The sequence below is a fragment of the Sinocyclocheilus anshuiensis genome, unplaced genomic scaffold (assembly GCF_001515605.1).
Source record: "Sinocyclocheilus anshuiensis isolate Anshui unplaced genomic scaffold, SAMN03320099.WGS_v1.1 scaffold348, whole genome shotgun sequence".
Classification (NCBI taxonomy): domain Eukaryota; kingdom Metazoa; phylum Chordata; class Actinopteri; order Cypriniformes; family Cyprinidae; genus Sinocyclocheilus; species Sinocyclocheilus anshuiensis.
Window position 1 is genome coordinate 2091171 of NW_015555762.1, and position 19373 is coordinate 2110543.

Here is a 19373-nt window from a genome sequence, read left to right on the forward strand (position 1 = left end):
AATTCATTTTGACAACTAATAGAATGTTAAACACTGACTGATAACTTTTTCAGAGTTCATTGATCATATGAAATTCAGTGAAGGTTGACTAGTTATCTGCATGTCTCATCCATGAGTGGGCCTATGCAATGATGGAGAACAAGCAATGGTGGAAACACATGTTTATGAATGGGCATTTGATTTACATTTGAGAGAAATTAAGATTGTAAACAAGGATACAAACTAGCCACTTTTCACTGAAAATTTCCATTGTAAATTCAAAATAGGCCATCTGTGTAATTCAAGTAGATTCAATGAGTTGAAAACTCTTGCAACTTCATACTTCAATACAAAACAATGCTGAACTTTGACAAAAAGGAGATTTTTAAATGTTATAATAGTGATTTTATAATGTCTAAACATAAATCCATTAGCAAAACAAGTGAAAAGAACTATATTACAGAGTGGAAATGGTAAAGGAGACAATAAATGTTCCTCTGCTGCCATTTAGTGGTCATTGTGGGAATCATGACATTCATTTTAATAGTATTTGATTTTCTACCAGGTGAAATCTTGGCAGAAATCTTCCACTTAGCATGGCAAATTTTCCATGAATTATCTCTTTAAGTAAAAATGAAAAAATATATTTTACTATATAAAAATGAGGACAATTTGAGGCAAATAATATATATATATATATATATATATACATATATATACAGTGTTGGGAAGGTTACTTTGGAAATGTAATAGGTTACAGATTACAAGTTACCCTATTTAAAATGGAAAGTTTTCTGCGCGAGTTAGTGTTAGAGGCTACTAAAATACATGGGGGGCACCGACACTGATCTTGCGTACCCCTCGGCAAATGTGCAGTTGCGCCCCTGAGAGAAGATAATATGATTGAATTGAATTTTCATTACAGCTCTGTCAACATACAAAAACATTAATATTAATAAATATTGAGAGAATTAATTAAATTAATTGCTAATAATTTATTAAATAAAATTATAAATAAAATAAAACTCTTTTTTAATGTTCCACCTCGAAAACTATTGTTTTTTATATACAGTGGGTACGGAAAGTATTCAGACCTCCTTAAATTTTTCACTCTTTGTTATATTGCAGCCATTTGTGAGAACAACTGTGCTTCGGTGTTCAAAACTAGACATTTTAGAAAGGCTCTGGTTCCTTCTTTATCAGGTCTGTGTGATCTTTATCGTCCAACAGGTGAATATTTATTTTCATGTATTTATTGTTGTGTGTTTGTAGCAGTCGACATTCATTTAAATGAAAGCCCCCATTTCCAGCATATGTAATAGTGGATGTGTTTGTTTACTGCCTCCGTGATTGTTAAGCCCTGTTTATTCTCCACGCTACTGTAAGCCATTACAGATTATTGATGGTTTACAAGTCTCATCTCTCAGTTTGAATCCTCATCTATATGCGTGTTCACATATGTCTGATTAAATGATTGGTCTTTATGTAAAATGCCCTCACACACTTCTAAACAGTGAGGCTCATGTTTTCAGGTTTCATATTTCCACCAGGTAACACTGGCAGCTCAAAACCCTCAGTTCAAGGTGGAGGCCATTATTTGCCCTAAAGTAATTTTAGTGTTTTGGTCTGGATTGTGTTGTATTTGCCTTACTAAATAAAGAAAATATTTTAGTTTAGTTTAGTTTAGTTTAGTTTAGTTTAGTTCAGTTTTTATTTTATTTTATTGTTGTGTTTTTTTTTATTTATGTGTTATTTAATGCATCTGAATTAACAGTTAAGTAAAACAAACAAAAAGAATTACACGAAATTTGTTTTGTTTTTTATTTATTTTTATGTTATTTAAATCTATTTAAGTTTCATTTAATTAAGCTTATTTTGTCCAATTAATTTTAACATATAATGAAGTTAAGCATATAATGCATGATCACTTTTGATGCACAGTGAAGTAATAAAAAAGTAATAAAGTTACTTGCACAAAATCAAGAAAAAAAAACATTATTATTATTATTATTATTTACCTGCAGTTTTATTTTATTTATATGTTATTTAAATTTATTATGATACATTTAATGAAGATTATTTTGTCATACATGATTCTTTTAAATAGAGAAGTCTGTTTTTAAAGTTAAAAAATTAAGACATAATGTAAATCTCACTTTTTGAAGGAATAATGATATAATAATTTAAAGAAAGGTTTAAACAGGCTGATTCAGATTCTATTTAGCTGTCCCTCTCCACTTGTACATTGCAAGTCAGTTAAAACCAACACTGATATTTAATTTACTTTTGCCTTTTTACTGATACTTTTTTACTGATATTTTATTTACTTTTTGCCTTTACTTTTACCTAAATGGCCATGTGGTCACTTAACCAAGGTGATGCTGACAAGTGCAGTCGTCACAGAGAATAGATTTTAATATTGTCTTAGTGGTGTCATTCCTGATAGCAGATCATTGGCACAAGCCCAGATTCTATAGACAGCAAACTGGCAGCTGGACTGTTCCTAAAGGCTTATATACGTACATATGAAGTCGAAACATATTACTTTCAAGGCCCTTCAGAGTTCAGACTGTGTCCGGGCACCCAGAACAGGTAGACATGAATTTTAAAACTCTGATCTGAATTTTACAATTTGCAAGTCAGCCAAGGCAAGGCTAGTAACATCTTGGCGGTTTGTCATCTAGCATCTTGACATGTACAAGAGGTTGGCAGGGGTTGCAGCAAATATTCAATATTTTAATATACTCTCAGTCTGTGAAGTTCCTGGCAGCTCCTGAATCAATAAGGAGGTGATGTGTGGTGTTAGAAATCTGGACAGTTATTTGGCACCGGGGAACATTTCACTACACTCGACAGATTGAGCTATTGTAAGTCGGATGCGATTTATGACAATGGCTGAATTGACCACAAAATATATACGTCTCCATTGTTTCAGAAAGTCAGATATTGGTTAGATCTTAAAGAGTAAATCTTAAAATGTAACGTGAAAAAGGCTGATATTTAGAGATTACTCAATTTTTGGCATTCATGTTAAAGATAAAATGTGATTATCAGGACGGGATAACAAAGTGTTCTGTTGATGGTCTTGTTTTTTATATTTCTCTGCGACCTCTTTAGTGCATTGCTATACAAACAAACATATATTTAGCTAGCTATTTAGCTTGATATATTTAATGGTGCTAAAAAATAAATAAATAAAATAAAACATATATTACAAAACATTTCATCATTTTAGTTATTACTAAAACAACTATAACTAAATAAAGTAAAACAAATTAAAAAATTAAATAAAAACTATACAAATCTATTTTGTAAAATAAATAAATAAATAAATGACAAACAATAAAAATTACTTACATTTTAGCTTAAATTAAACTGAAAACAGAAAGCATAAAATAAAATCTTCATCATAAAATTCAAAATATTAACAAAACCTATAATAGTATATAAATGATAGTAAAATAACACTGTTAATCACCACAAAAATCGAGCTTTAGCTTATTGTCATCATTTGAAGCCTCTGTTACATTTCATATTATGAAAATAAATATGAAGAAATAAAGAGACCAACAGAAAGCTAACTGACATCTTGATTTAACAGCATAAGGAATTTTAGCTTCATTATTATAACATATGTGAATTTGTAGTACCTTATATGTGGTACCTTTACTTGCAATTGTAATTATGTAATATATTTTATGCTTTAACATATCATACAACATTGTAATATCACAATAAAAACTGCTGACCACGTTATTCCGGGAATTTATAACTTATGTGTGAAAAGGCTAAAATGAAATGAAGAAAGCAGAGCTAATGCCGTCTCACGGGTCTGTTGCTCAGAAGGCTGAGGGGGGAACAGCTCCATTAATAATGAATCCAGTATCATCATTATGCAGCAAAATGTTTAAACTACAGAATCTCACAGCTTCAAACACAGCTTTACTTTTGAAAAACATTCCCCCATGAAACTCAGCTCGTGTCAGCAAATCTTGAAGCAGATAACCAGTGAATGTTTGAGGGAGGGGGTCATTTATTTACTTAAAAATGCTCAAGTAAATATTTACAAAATAATAATAAAATAAATATAAAAAGCATATCTTCAGTGTCTTTTTTTGCATACAGCGGCTTCATTGAAAAAGTGTATTAAAAAACTCCACAATGTGCCATGATGTGACATTTATGTATAATGTGGATGTTTCTAATGTAGCAGGCTAATTTGCATTTACATTTTTTTATGGTACAAAAAAAGAACTGCATGTGCAAAATCAGCAATTTAATAGGATGTACACAAAAAAAGGAGGAAATCAAGAATGTGCTCTATATAATGATTCTTTATTGCCTACACTGCAAAACAGGATGCTTGAAAAAAAAATAACACATTTAATGAGGTTTATGCTCAAAACAGGTAAAACTTGGATAAAACCATCTTAAATTTCTTTGTACTTTTGCCTTGTTTTCCAGTACAAATATCTAAACATTCTTAAATGTGACCCTGGAACACAAAACCAGTCTTAAGCTGCGCGGGTGTATTTGTAGCAATAGCCAAAAATACAGTGTATGGGTCAAAATGATAGATTTTTCTTTCATGCCAAAAATCATTAGGATATTAAGTAAAGATCATGTTCCATTAAGATATTTTGTAAATTTCCTACCGTAAATATATCAAAACTTAATTTTTGATTAGTAATATGCATTGCTAAGAACTTCATTTGGACAACTTTAAAGGGGTCATATGTTGTTGCTAAACAGAGCATATTTTGTGTATTTGGTGTAATGAAATGTGTTTATGCGGTTTAAGGTTAAAAAAACACATTATTTTCCACATACCATACATCTCCTCTATGCCCCGCCTTTCTGAAACGCGTCGATTTTTACAGAGCTCATCGGTCTGAAAAGCGAGGTGTGCTGTGATTGGCCAGCTATCCAGTGCGTTGTTATTGGCCAAATACCTCAAGCGTGTGACGGAAATGTTGCGCCCCTTACCATACTGTGATGCCGTCTCCCGGCGCGATGAGACAAAATGAGTAAAACCCATTATAAACAAGGCATTTGTTGCATCCAGTGGGGACATAATCGAACAGAAATCTTGAAATCGCATCGTATGACCCCTTTAAAGGCGATTTTCTCAATATTTAGATTTTTTTACAACATCAGATTCCAGATTTTCAAATAGTTGTATCTCGGCCAAATATTGTCCTATCCTAACAAACACAAACCATACATCAATGGAAAGTTTATTTATTTAGCTTTCAGATGATGTATAAATCTCAATTTCGAAAAATTGACACTTAAGACTGGTTTTGTGGTCCAGGGTCACAAATCAAGATGGACATGCAAAATAACATAAGATATTCAGTCTTGTTTTCTGAGAAATGCAATAAAATGTAGGGAATTTTTGCTTAAAACAAGAAAGAAATAAAAATCTGCCAATTCGGTAAGAAAAAATAATATATTTCTAATATATTTCTTTTTGTTTTAGGATAAAATCACTTAAAATCACAATCATAAAATTAGCATAAAATCACTTAATTTTAATACTGTTTTTTTTTTTTTTCAGAAAACAAGACCTAATATCTTAAGTCATTTTTCTTCTCAACTAAAAGTATCTTGATGTAAGAATGTAAATATTTGTAGTAGAAAGCAATACAAAAATACAATGCAAAAAAATAAAAATAAAGTTTTTTTTTTTTTATGTACATTACATTTGTATTTGCATCTGGCATATGCTTTTATGTAAAATTCCCTGGGAAATGAACCCATGACACTGGCATTGCTAGCCCTATGCTCAACTGTTTCTCTTTTCTTTTTCCTAATGGGAAGTTTGTGGCAACAAGTTTTAGCCATTTCATCAGGTTCCATGATGTCTTGCTACACCATTTTATGCTATACAATGAAAACAAGACAACAAAAGTTGCTATGTCAAGTTCACATTTGAACTGGTGCTCTTCCCCTCTGTGAGGTTTCCGCCGTATCATGGCTCCTGGCCTCCTGAGACCCTGCTGCTGGCTGGGATTTCTGGAACGCTCTGCTATCTCCTCCAGCCAAACTCTCCTCCCTGTGTGGCTGGATAATGAGACGCATCGTGAATGTGGATGGGCGGCCGAATAGCGGAGGGCCGTGGATCATGATCTGAAGCCTCAGTGGAGGATATTAAGGGCCGTTCTCTGACAGCGACAAAGTGAACAGAAGTCTGTGATTTTCAATATGACTTGTCATTGCAATGTGGGCACATAGTGCGCAAAGTTAAGAAAGTTGACTGTTTATTATTGGTGCATCATTTGTCTCCTGTAAGATGCGGTAGTCAAGTTTGGGCTGGAGAAGTTAATGGTTCTGTGAGCGATTCCACTGTTTTGTATGATTTGTCTTTGTCCACATAAAAAATGGTGCATGGAAGATGGTGTCAGAAATTGTCATCATTGTAAGTGATTTTGATTCATTCGTTCTTGTTCATGAAATGCTGTAGTTCAAATCCAAACGCTTTTCCTGCATGTTCATTTCTAAATGGATAAAACCTGATTAATTGTCAAAGTAGAATGGCAGAATCATATTTGGCTTCAGTGTTTTAAAAACATTTTTCGTGCTTATGTGACCATTAAAGGGAAAATTAAATTTTTGAATTTTGCAAACATTATGGGAATGCTACTTTTGAATGTTCTCTGTACATTCTGAAACAAGTAATAACATGTTTTTAAAAATATCAAATGACAACTAAAACCTTTCAGGAAAAAAAGTTTAAAAAAAATGTTGCATAAGCAATATAATTTGTTTTAATTTGTTTGTTTTCAAAATTTCTGAAATTTTCAAAATACTAAGTTTATATCATAAATCTATGACATCAGTGATCATAGATTTTGCTTTAACTCTGCATTATTTCTTTTCTTTTTCTTTTTTTTATTTAATTAGTCAAATATTAAATTCAATTTTTATTTTATTTTATTTATTTTGTTAATTAGAAAACTGGGTCTTTTAACATGATTAACTGATTAGGATTTTTTTTTTTATGACATAACATTAAAAAAAAGGAGTTCTGAAGTGTTTTGAATATTTTAAATGAATGCATATTCTCGATTGATTGCCTGGTTTCTTTTCTTCATATCTGCACTGGTGACCTAGCCTTCAGATTTTCCAGTCTCATTTGCATCTCACTGATTGTAATCTGCCATTTGGAGACAATTTGTCCGTGTAAAAATGAACACAGACAGAATGAAATGAGGATTATTTCTCAAATGTTAGTGGTTTTGACGCGGTTTTAATTTGGCTTTATTATTGAATTCTGCTTCTCATGCGCAAAATGATTGCATTTTGTGTCAGATCTAAACAGATAAATAATAAAATCAATATGAGGTGCACAATATATCACATAACAAGGCATCTTAATAGTCTGTCAGTGAGGGTTCCTCAATTTGCACTGAATTAATGAACAAAATTTTTGCTTGTCTTCTGTCTTATAAACATTAATTGGTTATGGCACAGCTGAACATTCATTTCAATATAGATGCAATTTATTCTTGTTCTTTTTTCCTTTCTGATTTTCTTTGTTTGCGTTAAAACACCCGGTAAAAATGTTATGTTATGTTATGTTATGTTATGTTATGTTATGTTATGATTTTAAATATATTAATTTTAATTAAGATTTTGAAGTAATGGTAAAATACATTTTAAATATATTAATTTTAATTAAGATTTAAAGTTGCATGACATTTCTAGGCATTTAAATGTAATTTATAGTGTAATAAAGTTGATTGATGTTAAAAATGAACATTATGACAATGTGTGACCAGTTTTACCAATATTTCAGTATTGCCGTGAAATATAATAATGTAATAATATAATATAATATAATATGATATGATATGATATAATATGATATAATAGAATAGAATAGAATAGAATTAATTTGCTTCAATCGTCAGTGCTATATAATGCTTGTCAATGACTTGCAATATTATAAAATATAGTTCATACTTGTGGCCTAGTTAAACAGCTTGCTGTTTGTATTAAGGTTTTTTTTAGGTTATATATTTATTTTCATATATTTTTCTGTGATTTACAGTTGATATAGAAATGGTGCACTGTGCTTAGCTTTGACCCAAAGTTTATTTGTGCCATTGAATTGATTGAGTTATGTTTACAGATGGAGGCAGACAGTTAATGTTAAGAGGGGTGCCATAATGTCGCTCAATTTCTCCGGCTGATAAGGGCCGCAGTACGTGCGATGAGTGCTTGCCCTACAGATAACTTCATAATATATTTTTTTAGACATTTTGATTAGCTCAACTTTTTTCCCCTTTTAAGTTTCCTTCAAAGGCACATTATCATTCTTATTCTCTCAGGTTTATGGCATTCTCATTTAAATATAGATTTATTACATTTATTGTTAAAGGGTTAGTTCACCCAAAAATGAAAATTAGCCCATAAATTACTCACCCTCAAGTTATCCTAGTTGTATATGACTTTCTTCTTTCAGACGAATCCAGTCGGAGTTATATTAAAAATGGTCTTTGATCTTTCAAACTGTTTAATGCCACTCAGCGGGTGTTGCATGCATCAGTCCAAAAGAAGTTAAATAAAAAGCGCCCGTCCATAAAAAAAAAATGTCTCACATGGCTCCGGTGGGTGAACAAAGGCCTCCTGTAGCGAATTGATGCATTTTTGTAAGAAAAATGTCCATATTCAAAACGTAATAATCACTTTAATGTAGCTTGCGCCAACAGTTGTACACGGAAGCAGCTCCGGGCGGATGATGTATGGAGGTAAGCTTTGCGCATGCACCGCTCAGAAGTGACGCACGCGGAAGCGCAGGGGAGAGATCAAAACAAAACAACAGTCACTTATTAGAAGTACAAAACGAGGATTTGTAAAGAAGAATGTCGGAGGATTTCGATATAAGCCAAGAGGAGACTTTTCCTTTGCTAAAGTAAGGAAACTTTGCTTCCTTTGCTCCTGTTAACAAACGTTGGTTTTCACAAGACTCACCGGCACATTCGCAATGCCGACCTCATACGTCATCCGCCTGGAGCTGCTTCCGTGTACAACTGCTGGCACAAGCTACATTAAAGTGATTATTACGTTTTGAATATGGACATTTTTCTTACAAAAATGCATCGATTCACTACAGGAGGCCTTTGTTCACCCCCCGGAGCTGTGTGAGACACTTTTTTTTATGGATGGGTGCTTTTTATTTAACTTCTTTTGGACTGATGCACTGCAACACCCACTGACTGCCATTAAACAGCTTGGAAGATCAAAGACCATTTTTAATATAACTCCGACTGGATTCGTCTGAAAGAAGAAAGTCATATACACCTAGGATGACTTGAGGGTGAGTAATTTATGGGCTAATTTTCATTTTTGGCTGAACTAACCCTTCAAAGGGATTCCTGCTTTTTCTCCACCTTCTTAGCGAAGGAATTGTGTGCAGATGAATTCATCAAAGAGATGTTAATGACGTGAAGTGTTTCTCTTGCAGGCTGGGTTTCCAGCTGTGAATGTCAAAAGTGACTCTTTAAAAATGTATTCATATGGTCTGTTGTTCCATTCACAAGTCTCAACCTTTCCCCCTGCACACTCCACTTCCATCATCATGGAAGTGCTGAAAGAAAATTTAAATATTTCACTTTCACTCAAAGAAAGTGAAATTGTCATTTTTAAATACCCTTGATCACGGCTGGGTTCATTTTGAATGCAGGGATGAGGGATCTGGGACCTGCTAATCTCACAATGCTGGTCAGTCAGGGTTTTCGAGATGTTGAAAAATACAGTGTCAGAAAAATGCAAAATAATTACCTTTACCATGTCACTGGATCAGCACATCAGTATCTTGTTTAGCCCTAAAACATGCATAATACATCTTTGATTTAATCTAATGCTCTGCCTGGCTATACAGTAAAACACACACTGTAAAATCTAATTAGTTGGGCTTACTTAAAAAAAGCATGCAAACCGATTGCCTTGAAAAAACGAAGTAAAGTGAAATAGGGATAGTATGTTGTACTGACAAATGCTTAGTTAGTATAGTTTACTTACACGAGAGTTCTAGTAACTAAAAAAGAACTGTAGGGGGAACTTGATCCTTTCATTTAGGTTTACTCATGACTTAGTATAGCTACTCACTGATTCCCAGAGTGCATTGCGGCATGAATAAATTATGCAGTTGCTTTGTTTTACAGTTGTTGATTTTATTTGCCAATTTTATTTGCTGTCTTGTGTCAGAAGTAGCACAACAAAAAGAGCAAATAAAATGGTTATTGTTACAATTAATACAAATAAATGAAATTTAATTGTTACAATTGTTGTGATTTGCATGCTGAATGTTTAAGTCTGTGTGTGACTTTAGCATATTACCACACACTATTTAAGGATTATATAAACCCAATTTTAAGCTTTTTAAGGTATTTATGAAAAATTAATTTTGCAAAAGTTCATTGACTAACACAAGCACAAAAAAAAAAAACACATTAATTTAATTATAAAATAGGTCAATTTTTAAAAGCAACCTATTTATTACTTTTCTTCCCTTGAAGCCAAATTACTCTGCCTTCACGATGCATTACTGCATTAACAGAAAAATAATTATAGTGACATAAACAAAGTTCCAAGTGCCCAACCAAAGGGAACGCTAATCACTATAATGGTGAATAAAAAAATAAAAACATTTTTTTTTTAGGAAAATCAACATCAATTGAATATGAAGGTAGCTTATGTGATGTTCTCTCAAATATTTCAGTTGTATTGAAAATTCAACATTCATGATGACTGGGAAACGAGTGAATGCAACTAGTGAAAGATAACTGCAGGCATTGAGGAAATGGGTGAAAAGTCTATTAAGACTCTTTTTATGTTCTTCTTCTTGTGTTGTTATGTTGCACATTAGCAAAATATTAGTGCACTGCTGCCTCTCACTGGTTTATTAATGTCATTGGTTCCTTTGTGGCTACTTCAGTTGTGTAGGTTCAGTATATGAAGCCTGTGCAGATATAAGATATTCTAGCAGAACTGTCCAGCTATGTAACTTATAAAGTTACATTAGTTGATTATGAAGCAACAGCCAGTGTCTGAATAATAATATTGCTTCATTAACTTCACATTTGTTTTCCTTCAAGAGAGAATGAAAGTATACTAACCCATTTTAAACAACCAGCCACGACCTCATTCATCAGACTGGCTGTTTGAGGCTATGAACCAGGCGTTTGTGATGTCTTACAGTATAAATAGAAATTTTTAAAGCAGGCTTACAGAACACAATGTTTGTTGGAGCACTAGGTTTCTAGGCTAGTATTATTTGTTACAGGTTAACAGGAGGGAGGGATTTGAAAGAGATGCAAGTCTATCAGCTCAAATACTGTACACTACCTCCACATAAAGCATATGTTCCCAATCTCTGCAGACACATTGATATGCTCATAATCTTGCTTGATCTTTTATAAGCTCCTTAACTTGGGAATTGGGGTGATTTCATTCTTAAATCCTGTTCTAAAAAGAGAGATTATTTTCATTAAATTTATTTTATAAATCGTTTAAACTGGTTTCATAGAGCAGTCAGGGTTATATCCTTAAGGTGACCTCAGAATGAACTCTATGTCTTTTATATGCGCATAAATTGTTTCTTTAACATGATTTATGCTGTGAAATAGGCTAAATGGCTCAAATGTTGTCACTTACACAGAAACGCTTATGATTTCTAATTCACCCTGTTTTTAAATTCTCACTGATGTAGAAATCCTGAATGGAGGCGTGTATGTGGATCAGAATAAGTTCCTGTGTCACGCTGACACCGTCCACTGGCAGGACATCATCAAGAATCAGTAATGTTGTGAAATATTATTACTTTTTAAAATAACTCTATTTGAATATATTTTAAAATGCAATTTATTCCTCTCATCAGAGCTGAATTTTCAGTATCATTACTCCAGTCTTCAGTGTCATATGCTGATTTGCTGCTCAAGAAACATTTCTTATTAATAATTAATGTTAATTATTATTAATTATTGTTCAAAACAGTTGTGCTGCTTAATATTTTTTTGTGTAAACCCCATGGTATTTTTTTTCAGGATTTTTTGATAAATAGAAACTGCAAAAGTACAGTATTTTTTGAGATCTTATGTAACACTTACAATCAGTTTATTGCTTCCTTGCTGAATAAATGCATTGATTAAAGACACGTGCACACAAGCCTTTAAACTGTGGCATATACTGTAAATACATTATAAAATGTTTACAAATAATATATATTTTTTCCCACTAGCAATAAAATTGTAGTACTCAGGTCCATTTTAATACATTTTATCATCAATTCTGTCTGGGCTTAGCAATTAAAAACACACACACACACACACACACACACACACACAAATGGGCACTAGATGATGTTTACTGAAGATGAATGGTTTAATTCAAGTTCAAGTTCAAGTTCAAGTCTGCTTTATTGTCAATTCTTCCACATGTACAGCACATACACACAGAGAATTGAAATTGCGTTACTCTCAGACCCTTGGTGCATACAGATAACACTAACAGTAGAAATAAGTTCCTGTGTCACGCTGACACCGTCCACTGGCAGGACATCATCAAGAACCCACGTTCTGAACTTCTGGTCGTGCCCTCAAACAACAGTGGCAACACATGTGAGTGTTTCGATGAGTTTAATGACTCAAACCAGGCTATAATAATTGATGATTTTCATAATTAGACTGAAATTGTTTTGTGTCCTTTCAAAACTTGCATGTGCAGGCTATAATTTGAAACTTTAACAAACAAGAAGATATGTAAAAGGTTTTAAAATATTTACAGCAATACTGAAATACTGATAAAACTGATAATGTTAATATTAGTTGAACTTGAATTTCTTTGTGTACACTACTGTTCAGAAACTTCGGGTTGGTAAGGTGTTTTTGAAAGAAATCTTTTATTATCAAAAGTACAGTCAAAACAGTAATATTATAATATTGTATTATTACAATATAAAATATTTGTATATATTTTTTAAAATGTAATTTATTCCTGTAATGGTAAAGCTGAATATTTAGCATCATTACTCCAGTCTTCAGTGTCACATGATCTTTCAGAAATCATTCTAATATGCTGATTTGCAGCTCAAGAAACATTTCTTATTACTCTCAACTCTCAAAAAACAGTAGTGCTGCCATCATACATTTTTGATGATTCTTTGATGAATAGAAAATTAAACAAAAAACCTGCATAAAAAAACATTGATTTGAAACATATTTGAAATGTTTTCTAACAGTATAAATATACATATACTTATATATAAAATAACTAAAAACGTATATATACATATACTTATATAGTATAAACACAGGCAAATTGCCAAATTCATTGTTTCATTGTGTTCAGTGTTCACGCTAACAAAGTTTTCCAAAAAAAGATGCCATAGGTTTTGGGGTCTTTTTGAAACCCCTAGAAAATTGCAGGATTTCTTCAGTGTAATCAGCCTTAACTGAAATGATACTGTTGAGTCCCTCTCAGTCACACTCTCTCGATAATTACAAAATAGTCAATTAAATCCAAGTGGTGAAAATGAGTGTGGGAACTAAGTGGGAACGTTGTATGAGACAAATCCCAGAGTATATTGAAGTGTGCTGTTGTTTAGGATTAACGTTAAGATGTATTCCACAGGCAGAAGGTGTCATCGCTCATGTAACGGCCGCTGTTGGGGCCCTCAGGAGGATCAGTGCCAAAGCTGTGAGTATTTAACACAGACTTTATCATTTAACTTGCACAACTACACATCCATGCACGCAAAATGCAATACATTAAAGCTTTCAGTGTGATGTGACCTTTGACCATTTTGCAGTATTATAATATTATTGATTTTGTCGTAGCATGTCAACTTATGCTATCATAAATTACTGTCATTATAATGCATTCAAATGGAATCAAGTCTATACAACTCGTACATTAATGTATATATAGATCAGTTAGAATATGCCCTATTTTTGTTGCTAGACATAATGACATTATTACCAGAAGTTCTTTCTTGTTAAGCTTGAAACCAAAGTTTAAAAGAAAGTTTATAATTAAGTTATATTAAAATGCCCATATTATACTCATTTAAAAGTTCATAATTTGTAGGGTGTACTAGAGTACATTTACTGTATATGATTTAAAGTTTAAAAAGCACATTATTTTTCTCACACTGTACATTACTTCAGCATAGTGGTAATAATTGTTGTAAAAGTTGTAATCTGGCTCACAGGAAGACAGTAGTCATATCTCTGTAGCAGTTTTTCTCGTGATTAAGAGATAATACAAGACTTCTTCATCTTATAAATGGTTGTCAAAAGCAAAAATGCTTCGAAAGTGTGAGCAAAACAGACACCATTTACTACTGACGGTTTCTTTCAGAAGGATGCTTCGTCATCTGAACAATCAGTTTGTTGTTAATTATGTTAAAAGTTAACTTTTTGCCTGATGTTGCGGACAGAAATATTATGTACATCAAAGTTTCAGAAATAAAAACAGAGTTTCAGTAATTGAAATTAAATGTGTTCTGTCTGTAAAGTAAACACATTCTGAAGCACCTCGAGTGAAAGCTCTTGGGAACTCGGTGATCTTCTCTGGTGCTCGTGGCACAACCTGTGGTGATGCACTCATGAGTGGGTGGCAGATACAAAGAGAGGGACAGCAGGGGATGGCAGGTTCAGTTTTGAATACATAATTAGGTATAATTAAAGACAACCCAGCTCTGTAGAGTTTCACCACTGATGGGGGGAGGGGGGTTACACAGTTTGTCTGGCAAATAATAGATTTAAGGTTTTTGCTTTGTCCTGGTGACTTTTGACATATTTACAGAAAAGTAAACTCATAAAAATGTAGAGAGAGCTTCACTTTTGTCTTCGCGGTTACAGTGACAAAGACGGTGTGTGCAGAGCAGTGTGATGGACGCTGTTTTGGTCCGTACGTCAGTAACTGCTGCCACCGTGAATGTGCAGGAGGCTGTTTCGGACCCAAAGACACAGACTGCTTCGTATGTCAACATTTTCCTGTATTTATACCTCATTCTGCATGATTTTAAAGTGTACTAGAGGTATTGACAAATGCCTGCTCATATCATTTTTAAAGTAGTTTCATGTGCTTTAAAGGGATAGTTCACCCAAAAATGGACATTACCCCATGATTTACTCACTCTCAAGCCATCCTATAGTGTATATGTGTATTTTTTTATTTGTATTTTTCTTTCAGACGAATACAATCGGAGTTAAATAAAAAAAGCTTCCAAGCTTTATAATGGCAGTGAATGGGTGTTGATATTCAATAGTCCAATAAAGTGCATCCATCCATAATAAAAAGTGCCACACAAGAGAGTGGAGTTCCAGTAGATGACATAGGATGTAGGTGTCACATAAGCTCCAGTGAGAATACGCTAGTCTCGCGAGAACCAAGTTTTGTTTACAGCAAAGGAAAACCAGTCTCCTCTTGGCTTATATCGAAATCCTCTGACATTTTTCTTTACAAATTCTCATTTTGTACTTCTAATTCATGACTGGTATTTTGTTTTGCTCTCTCCTCTACACTTCAGTTTTCGTCACTTCTCACCGGAGCTTAAGCTACACCTCCGTCCTACGTCAACCGCTGTAACGCCACTCTTTCGTGAATGCGTGTATGACAGTTAGTGGAAGCTAGAGATTATGGTTTATAACCTTTTAAATATGGATAATTTTCTTACAAAAATGCATCGATTCCCTTCTGGAGGCTTTTATTAACCCCACGGAGCCATGTGGAGCACTTTTTATGATGGATGGATGGATGCACTTTATTGGATATATATATATATAACTCGGATTGTATTCATCTGAAAGAAGAAAGTTATATACACCTAGGATGGCTTGAAGGTGAGCAAATTATGGGGTAATTTTCATTTTTGGGTGAACTACCTCTTTAATGTGTGTTGAAAACACTTAAAGCTCTGCAGAGGCGTTTCTCCATTATAGTCATGTTTTGTTGATCGACCACATAATTACATGACTGTTTTTTGTTCTCAGGCTTGTACCAACTTTAATGACAGCGGGGCCTGTGTGACACAATGTCCTCAGACATTCGTCTACAATCCAACAACCTTCCAACTCGAGCACAATCCCAATGCCAAATACACCTATGGAGCTTTCTGTGTCAAGAAATGCCCACGTAAGTTATACTGATCAATTGATCAAATTTAAAGTTAAATAATTAATAAATGTAAAAATAAATAAATAAGAGAACAGCATCATACTGTTTTTTTTTTTTCATTTAAAGATATACTAGTTTTATATTTTTAAACTTTTTAGAATTTTCTTTTTTGTCTTCACTGTCCCTTTAAAACATATTTTTGAACTAAGAAGCATCTTTCACAAGTAAACCCTGTCATTCTTTAACATAGATAACTTTGTGGTGGATCACAGCTCTTGTGTCAAAGCCTGTCCGAGCAACAAGATGGAGGTGGAGGAAAATCACATCAAGATGTGTATCCCATGCACTGACATCTGTCCGAAAAGTAAAAAACAAAGAATTTAAGAATTGCTAAAAAAAACAACATATAACCTCCACACTTTTTAGGAGCATTACAATACAGTATGCTCATGTTTGTTTGTGGTGTTCAGTGTGTGATGGTATAGGTACCGGCAGTCTTCAAATGGCTCAAACTGTAGATTCCAGCAACATTGAGATGTTTGTCAATTGCACCAAGATCAACGGTAACCTCATCTTCCTCATCACAGGCATTAAAGGGTGAGGAACATTTACGTCAGATATTCTGACACCTGCATTTCTCTTTGAACAGCTATATGCCCTCAAAAGCTGCTATAAGTGAATGTCAACTTATCTAGGCATGCCAACAAGCACTGTAACGAGGTGGTTTTGATGTACTGTATATAAAGCTGACGTGTTACTCTGCGTGATGACAGAAGAAAAATCTGTAGTCATGCGATCTACAAACTTGATGCAAAGTCAGTTTAAATCCTAATGAGTGTGACACAGTGTCCTCAGCCATTCGTCTACAATCCAACAACCTTCCAGCTCGAGCACAATCCCAATGCCAAATACACCTATGGAGCTTTCTGTGTCAAGAAATGCCCACGTAAGTTATACTGATCAATTGATCAAATTTAAAGTTAAATAATTAATAAATGTAAAAATAAATAAATAAGAGAACAGCATCATACTGTTTTTTTTTTTTCATTTAAAGATATACTAGTTTTATATTTTTAAACTTTTTAGAATTTTCTTTTTTGTCTTCACTGTCCCTTTAAAACATATTTTTGAACTAAGAAGCATCTTTCACAAGTAAACCCTGTCATTCTTTAACATAGATAACTTTGTGGTGGATCACAGCTCTTGTGTCAAAGCCTGTCCGAGCAACAAGATGGAGGTGGAGGAAAATCACATCAAGATGTGTATCCCATGCACTGACATCTGTCCGAAAAGTAAAAAACAAAGAATTTAAGAATTGCTAAAAAAAACAACATATAACCTCCACACTTTTTAGGAGCATTACAATACAGTATGCTCATGTTTGTTTGTGGTGTTCAGTGTGTGATGGTATAGGTACCGGCAGTCTTCAAATGGCTCAAACTGTAGATTCCAGCAACATTGAGATGTTTGTCAATTGCACCAAGATCAACGGTAACCTCATCTTCCTCATCACAGGCATTAAAGGGTGAGGAACATTTACGTCAGATATTCTGACACCTGCATTTCTCTTTGAACAGCTATATGCCCTCAAAAGCTGCTATAAGTGAATGTCAACTTATCTAGGCATGCCAACAAGCACTGTAACGAGGTGGTTTTGATGTACTGTATATAAAGCTGACGTGTTACTCTGCGTGATGACAGAAGAAAAATCTGTAGTCATGCGATCTACAAACTTGATGCAAAGTCAGTTTAAATCCTAATGAGATTGACCTTGTTGTTCCCAGGACATTATTACACTATCAAAACCTGTGCTCATAAAAATACATGCTTTTTTTTTTTATTCCTTACACTCATAAACAGTTTTGCTGTGTTTAACAGAGACATGTATCATGGTATCGGTGCTCTGGATCCTGAGCGACTGAATGTGTTCTGGACCGTCAGAGAGATCACAGGTAGAGAAAGCATTCGCATTAGTTTTAAAATTATTTGGTAAAGCTATATCCAAATAACAAAAAACACACATGATGTCGAGCAAGTTCATTTCTCACTGCATTCTTGGATCCTTATGTTACAGTATTTATTTGTTGAGTGTAATAGGTTAGAAAAACTGAACAGTAAGTCATGTTAAAAGGCTTTTGTTTAATTAAAATCTGGTGTGTGGCACAGTCAGATATTATATTGCAGTTAATGGAGTGAAACGTAATGAAACTCTGCACAATAAGAAAGACCTATGACTGTTGTCGTGAACGCAGTTCCCATCGCCACCATATAAACGCACCTCTGATTCTTGATGCACCAAAATATTGATCATAAGAACATGTGCAACTGTGGAAAACGCACCCAATGGTACTGAAAAATTGTGGTGCGATATTACATATCTATATTTCGTCATTACTTTTCCAAGACTACATTTGATGTATTTTTGCTTTGCTTTTTTTACTGCCACATCTAGACCACTGTTGAATAATAGGTTTGTTGCTTGTTTGTTAACTGCATCCAAAGGTTACTTAAACATCCAGTCTTGGCCAGAGAACATGACTGACCTTGGTGTCTTTTCCAACCTTGTCACCATAGGAGGTAGAACACTTTATAGGTAAGATTATTTTCTGTCAGTGCAACTGTTTTTGACTCACAAAAATGCTCACTGCAAAATCACAGTGGATCAAAGTAAACCTTTCTGCTACATCACTACCAAATAAACAATCCAACCATATGAAAGAACGATAGGTTTGCAAATTTTTAGTGACTTTCTAATCATCCTCATTTCTGTGCATCTTTGTTTTCTCAGTGGTATTTCTCTGCTGATCCTGAAGCAGCGCTGGATCTCTTCGCTCAAGTTCCAGTCTCTGAAAGAGATCAGCGCCGGTAACGTCTACATGACCAACAACAGCCACCTCTGCTTCTACAACACAGTGAACTGGACCAGTCTGTTCCGCACCAGCACCCAGAGAGCTCTGATCAAGAACAACAGGGACCCCAGAGAGTGTAGTGAGTGCTCTAGCCAGTACTATCAAACAAAAAAGATGAATTTAGTGCTCTATTTAAACAGGTGCATCTCCTTTGTATGAACTTATACTTTGTGACTATTTAAAATGGTCAAATTTATCACTATTTTAAGGCAGAACACTACAGGGGATATAGGGTTAAAATCTTAACTAGCAAATACTTCCCTTTCATGGGAACTTCGAACTGCGTCCTCTAGGGGTCGCTATGGGGGATTCCAAATCTGATAGTTTACACTTTAAATCAAGGGTCGTCCAGTGAGC

At 33.9% G+C, this 19373-nt stretch overlaps 2 protein-coding genes and 1 long non-coding RNA gene across 3 annotated transcripts in view; all 3 read left to right on the forward strand.

The window, feature by feature from the left end:
• The window catches only part of LOC107673995 (receptor tyrosine-protein kinase erbB-4-like), a 150797-nt gene extending 139007 nt beyond the window's left edge, over nt 1-11790 (forward strand). Inside the window, exon 4 of the mRNA XM_016467846.1 lies at nt 11699-11790. Within this exon, the coding sequence (XP_016323332.1) occupies nt 11699-11790 (92 nt within the window). The remainder of the gene's footprint in view (nt 1-11698) is intronic.
• Nucleotides 11791-12519: 729 nt separating this feature from the next.
• LOC107673996 (receptor tyrosine-protein kinase erbB-4-like) lies at nt 12520-19095 on the forward strand (the record flags this gene model as incomplete). Its single annotated transcript, XM_016467847.1, has 10 exons — nt 12520-12605; nt 13618-13683; nt 14850-14968; nt 15984-16029; nt 16958-17053; nt 17286-17399; nt 17506-17632; nt 17986-18059; nt 18610-18700; nt 18896-19095. Coding segments are annotated over exons 6-10 (553 nt in total), but the record flags the coding sequence as incomplete, so codon positions are not given.
• Nucleotides 16065-16664, forward strand: LOC107674022 (uncharacterized). Its single transcript, XR_001632467.1, has 3 exons — nt 16065-16125; nt 16358-16471; nt 16578-16664. It is a non-coding gene; the product is annotated as an uncharacterized LOC107674022 (long non-coding RNA).
• Nucleotides 19096-19373: the final 278 nt, after the last annotated feature.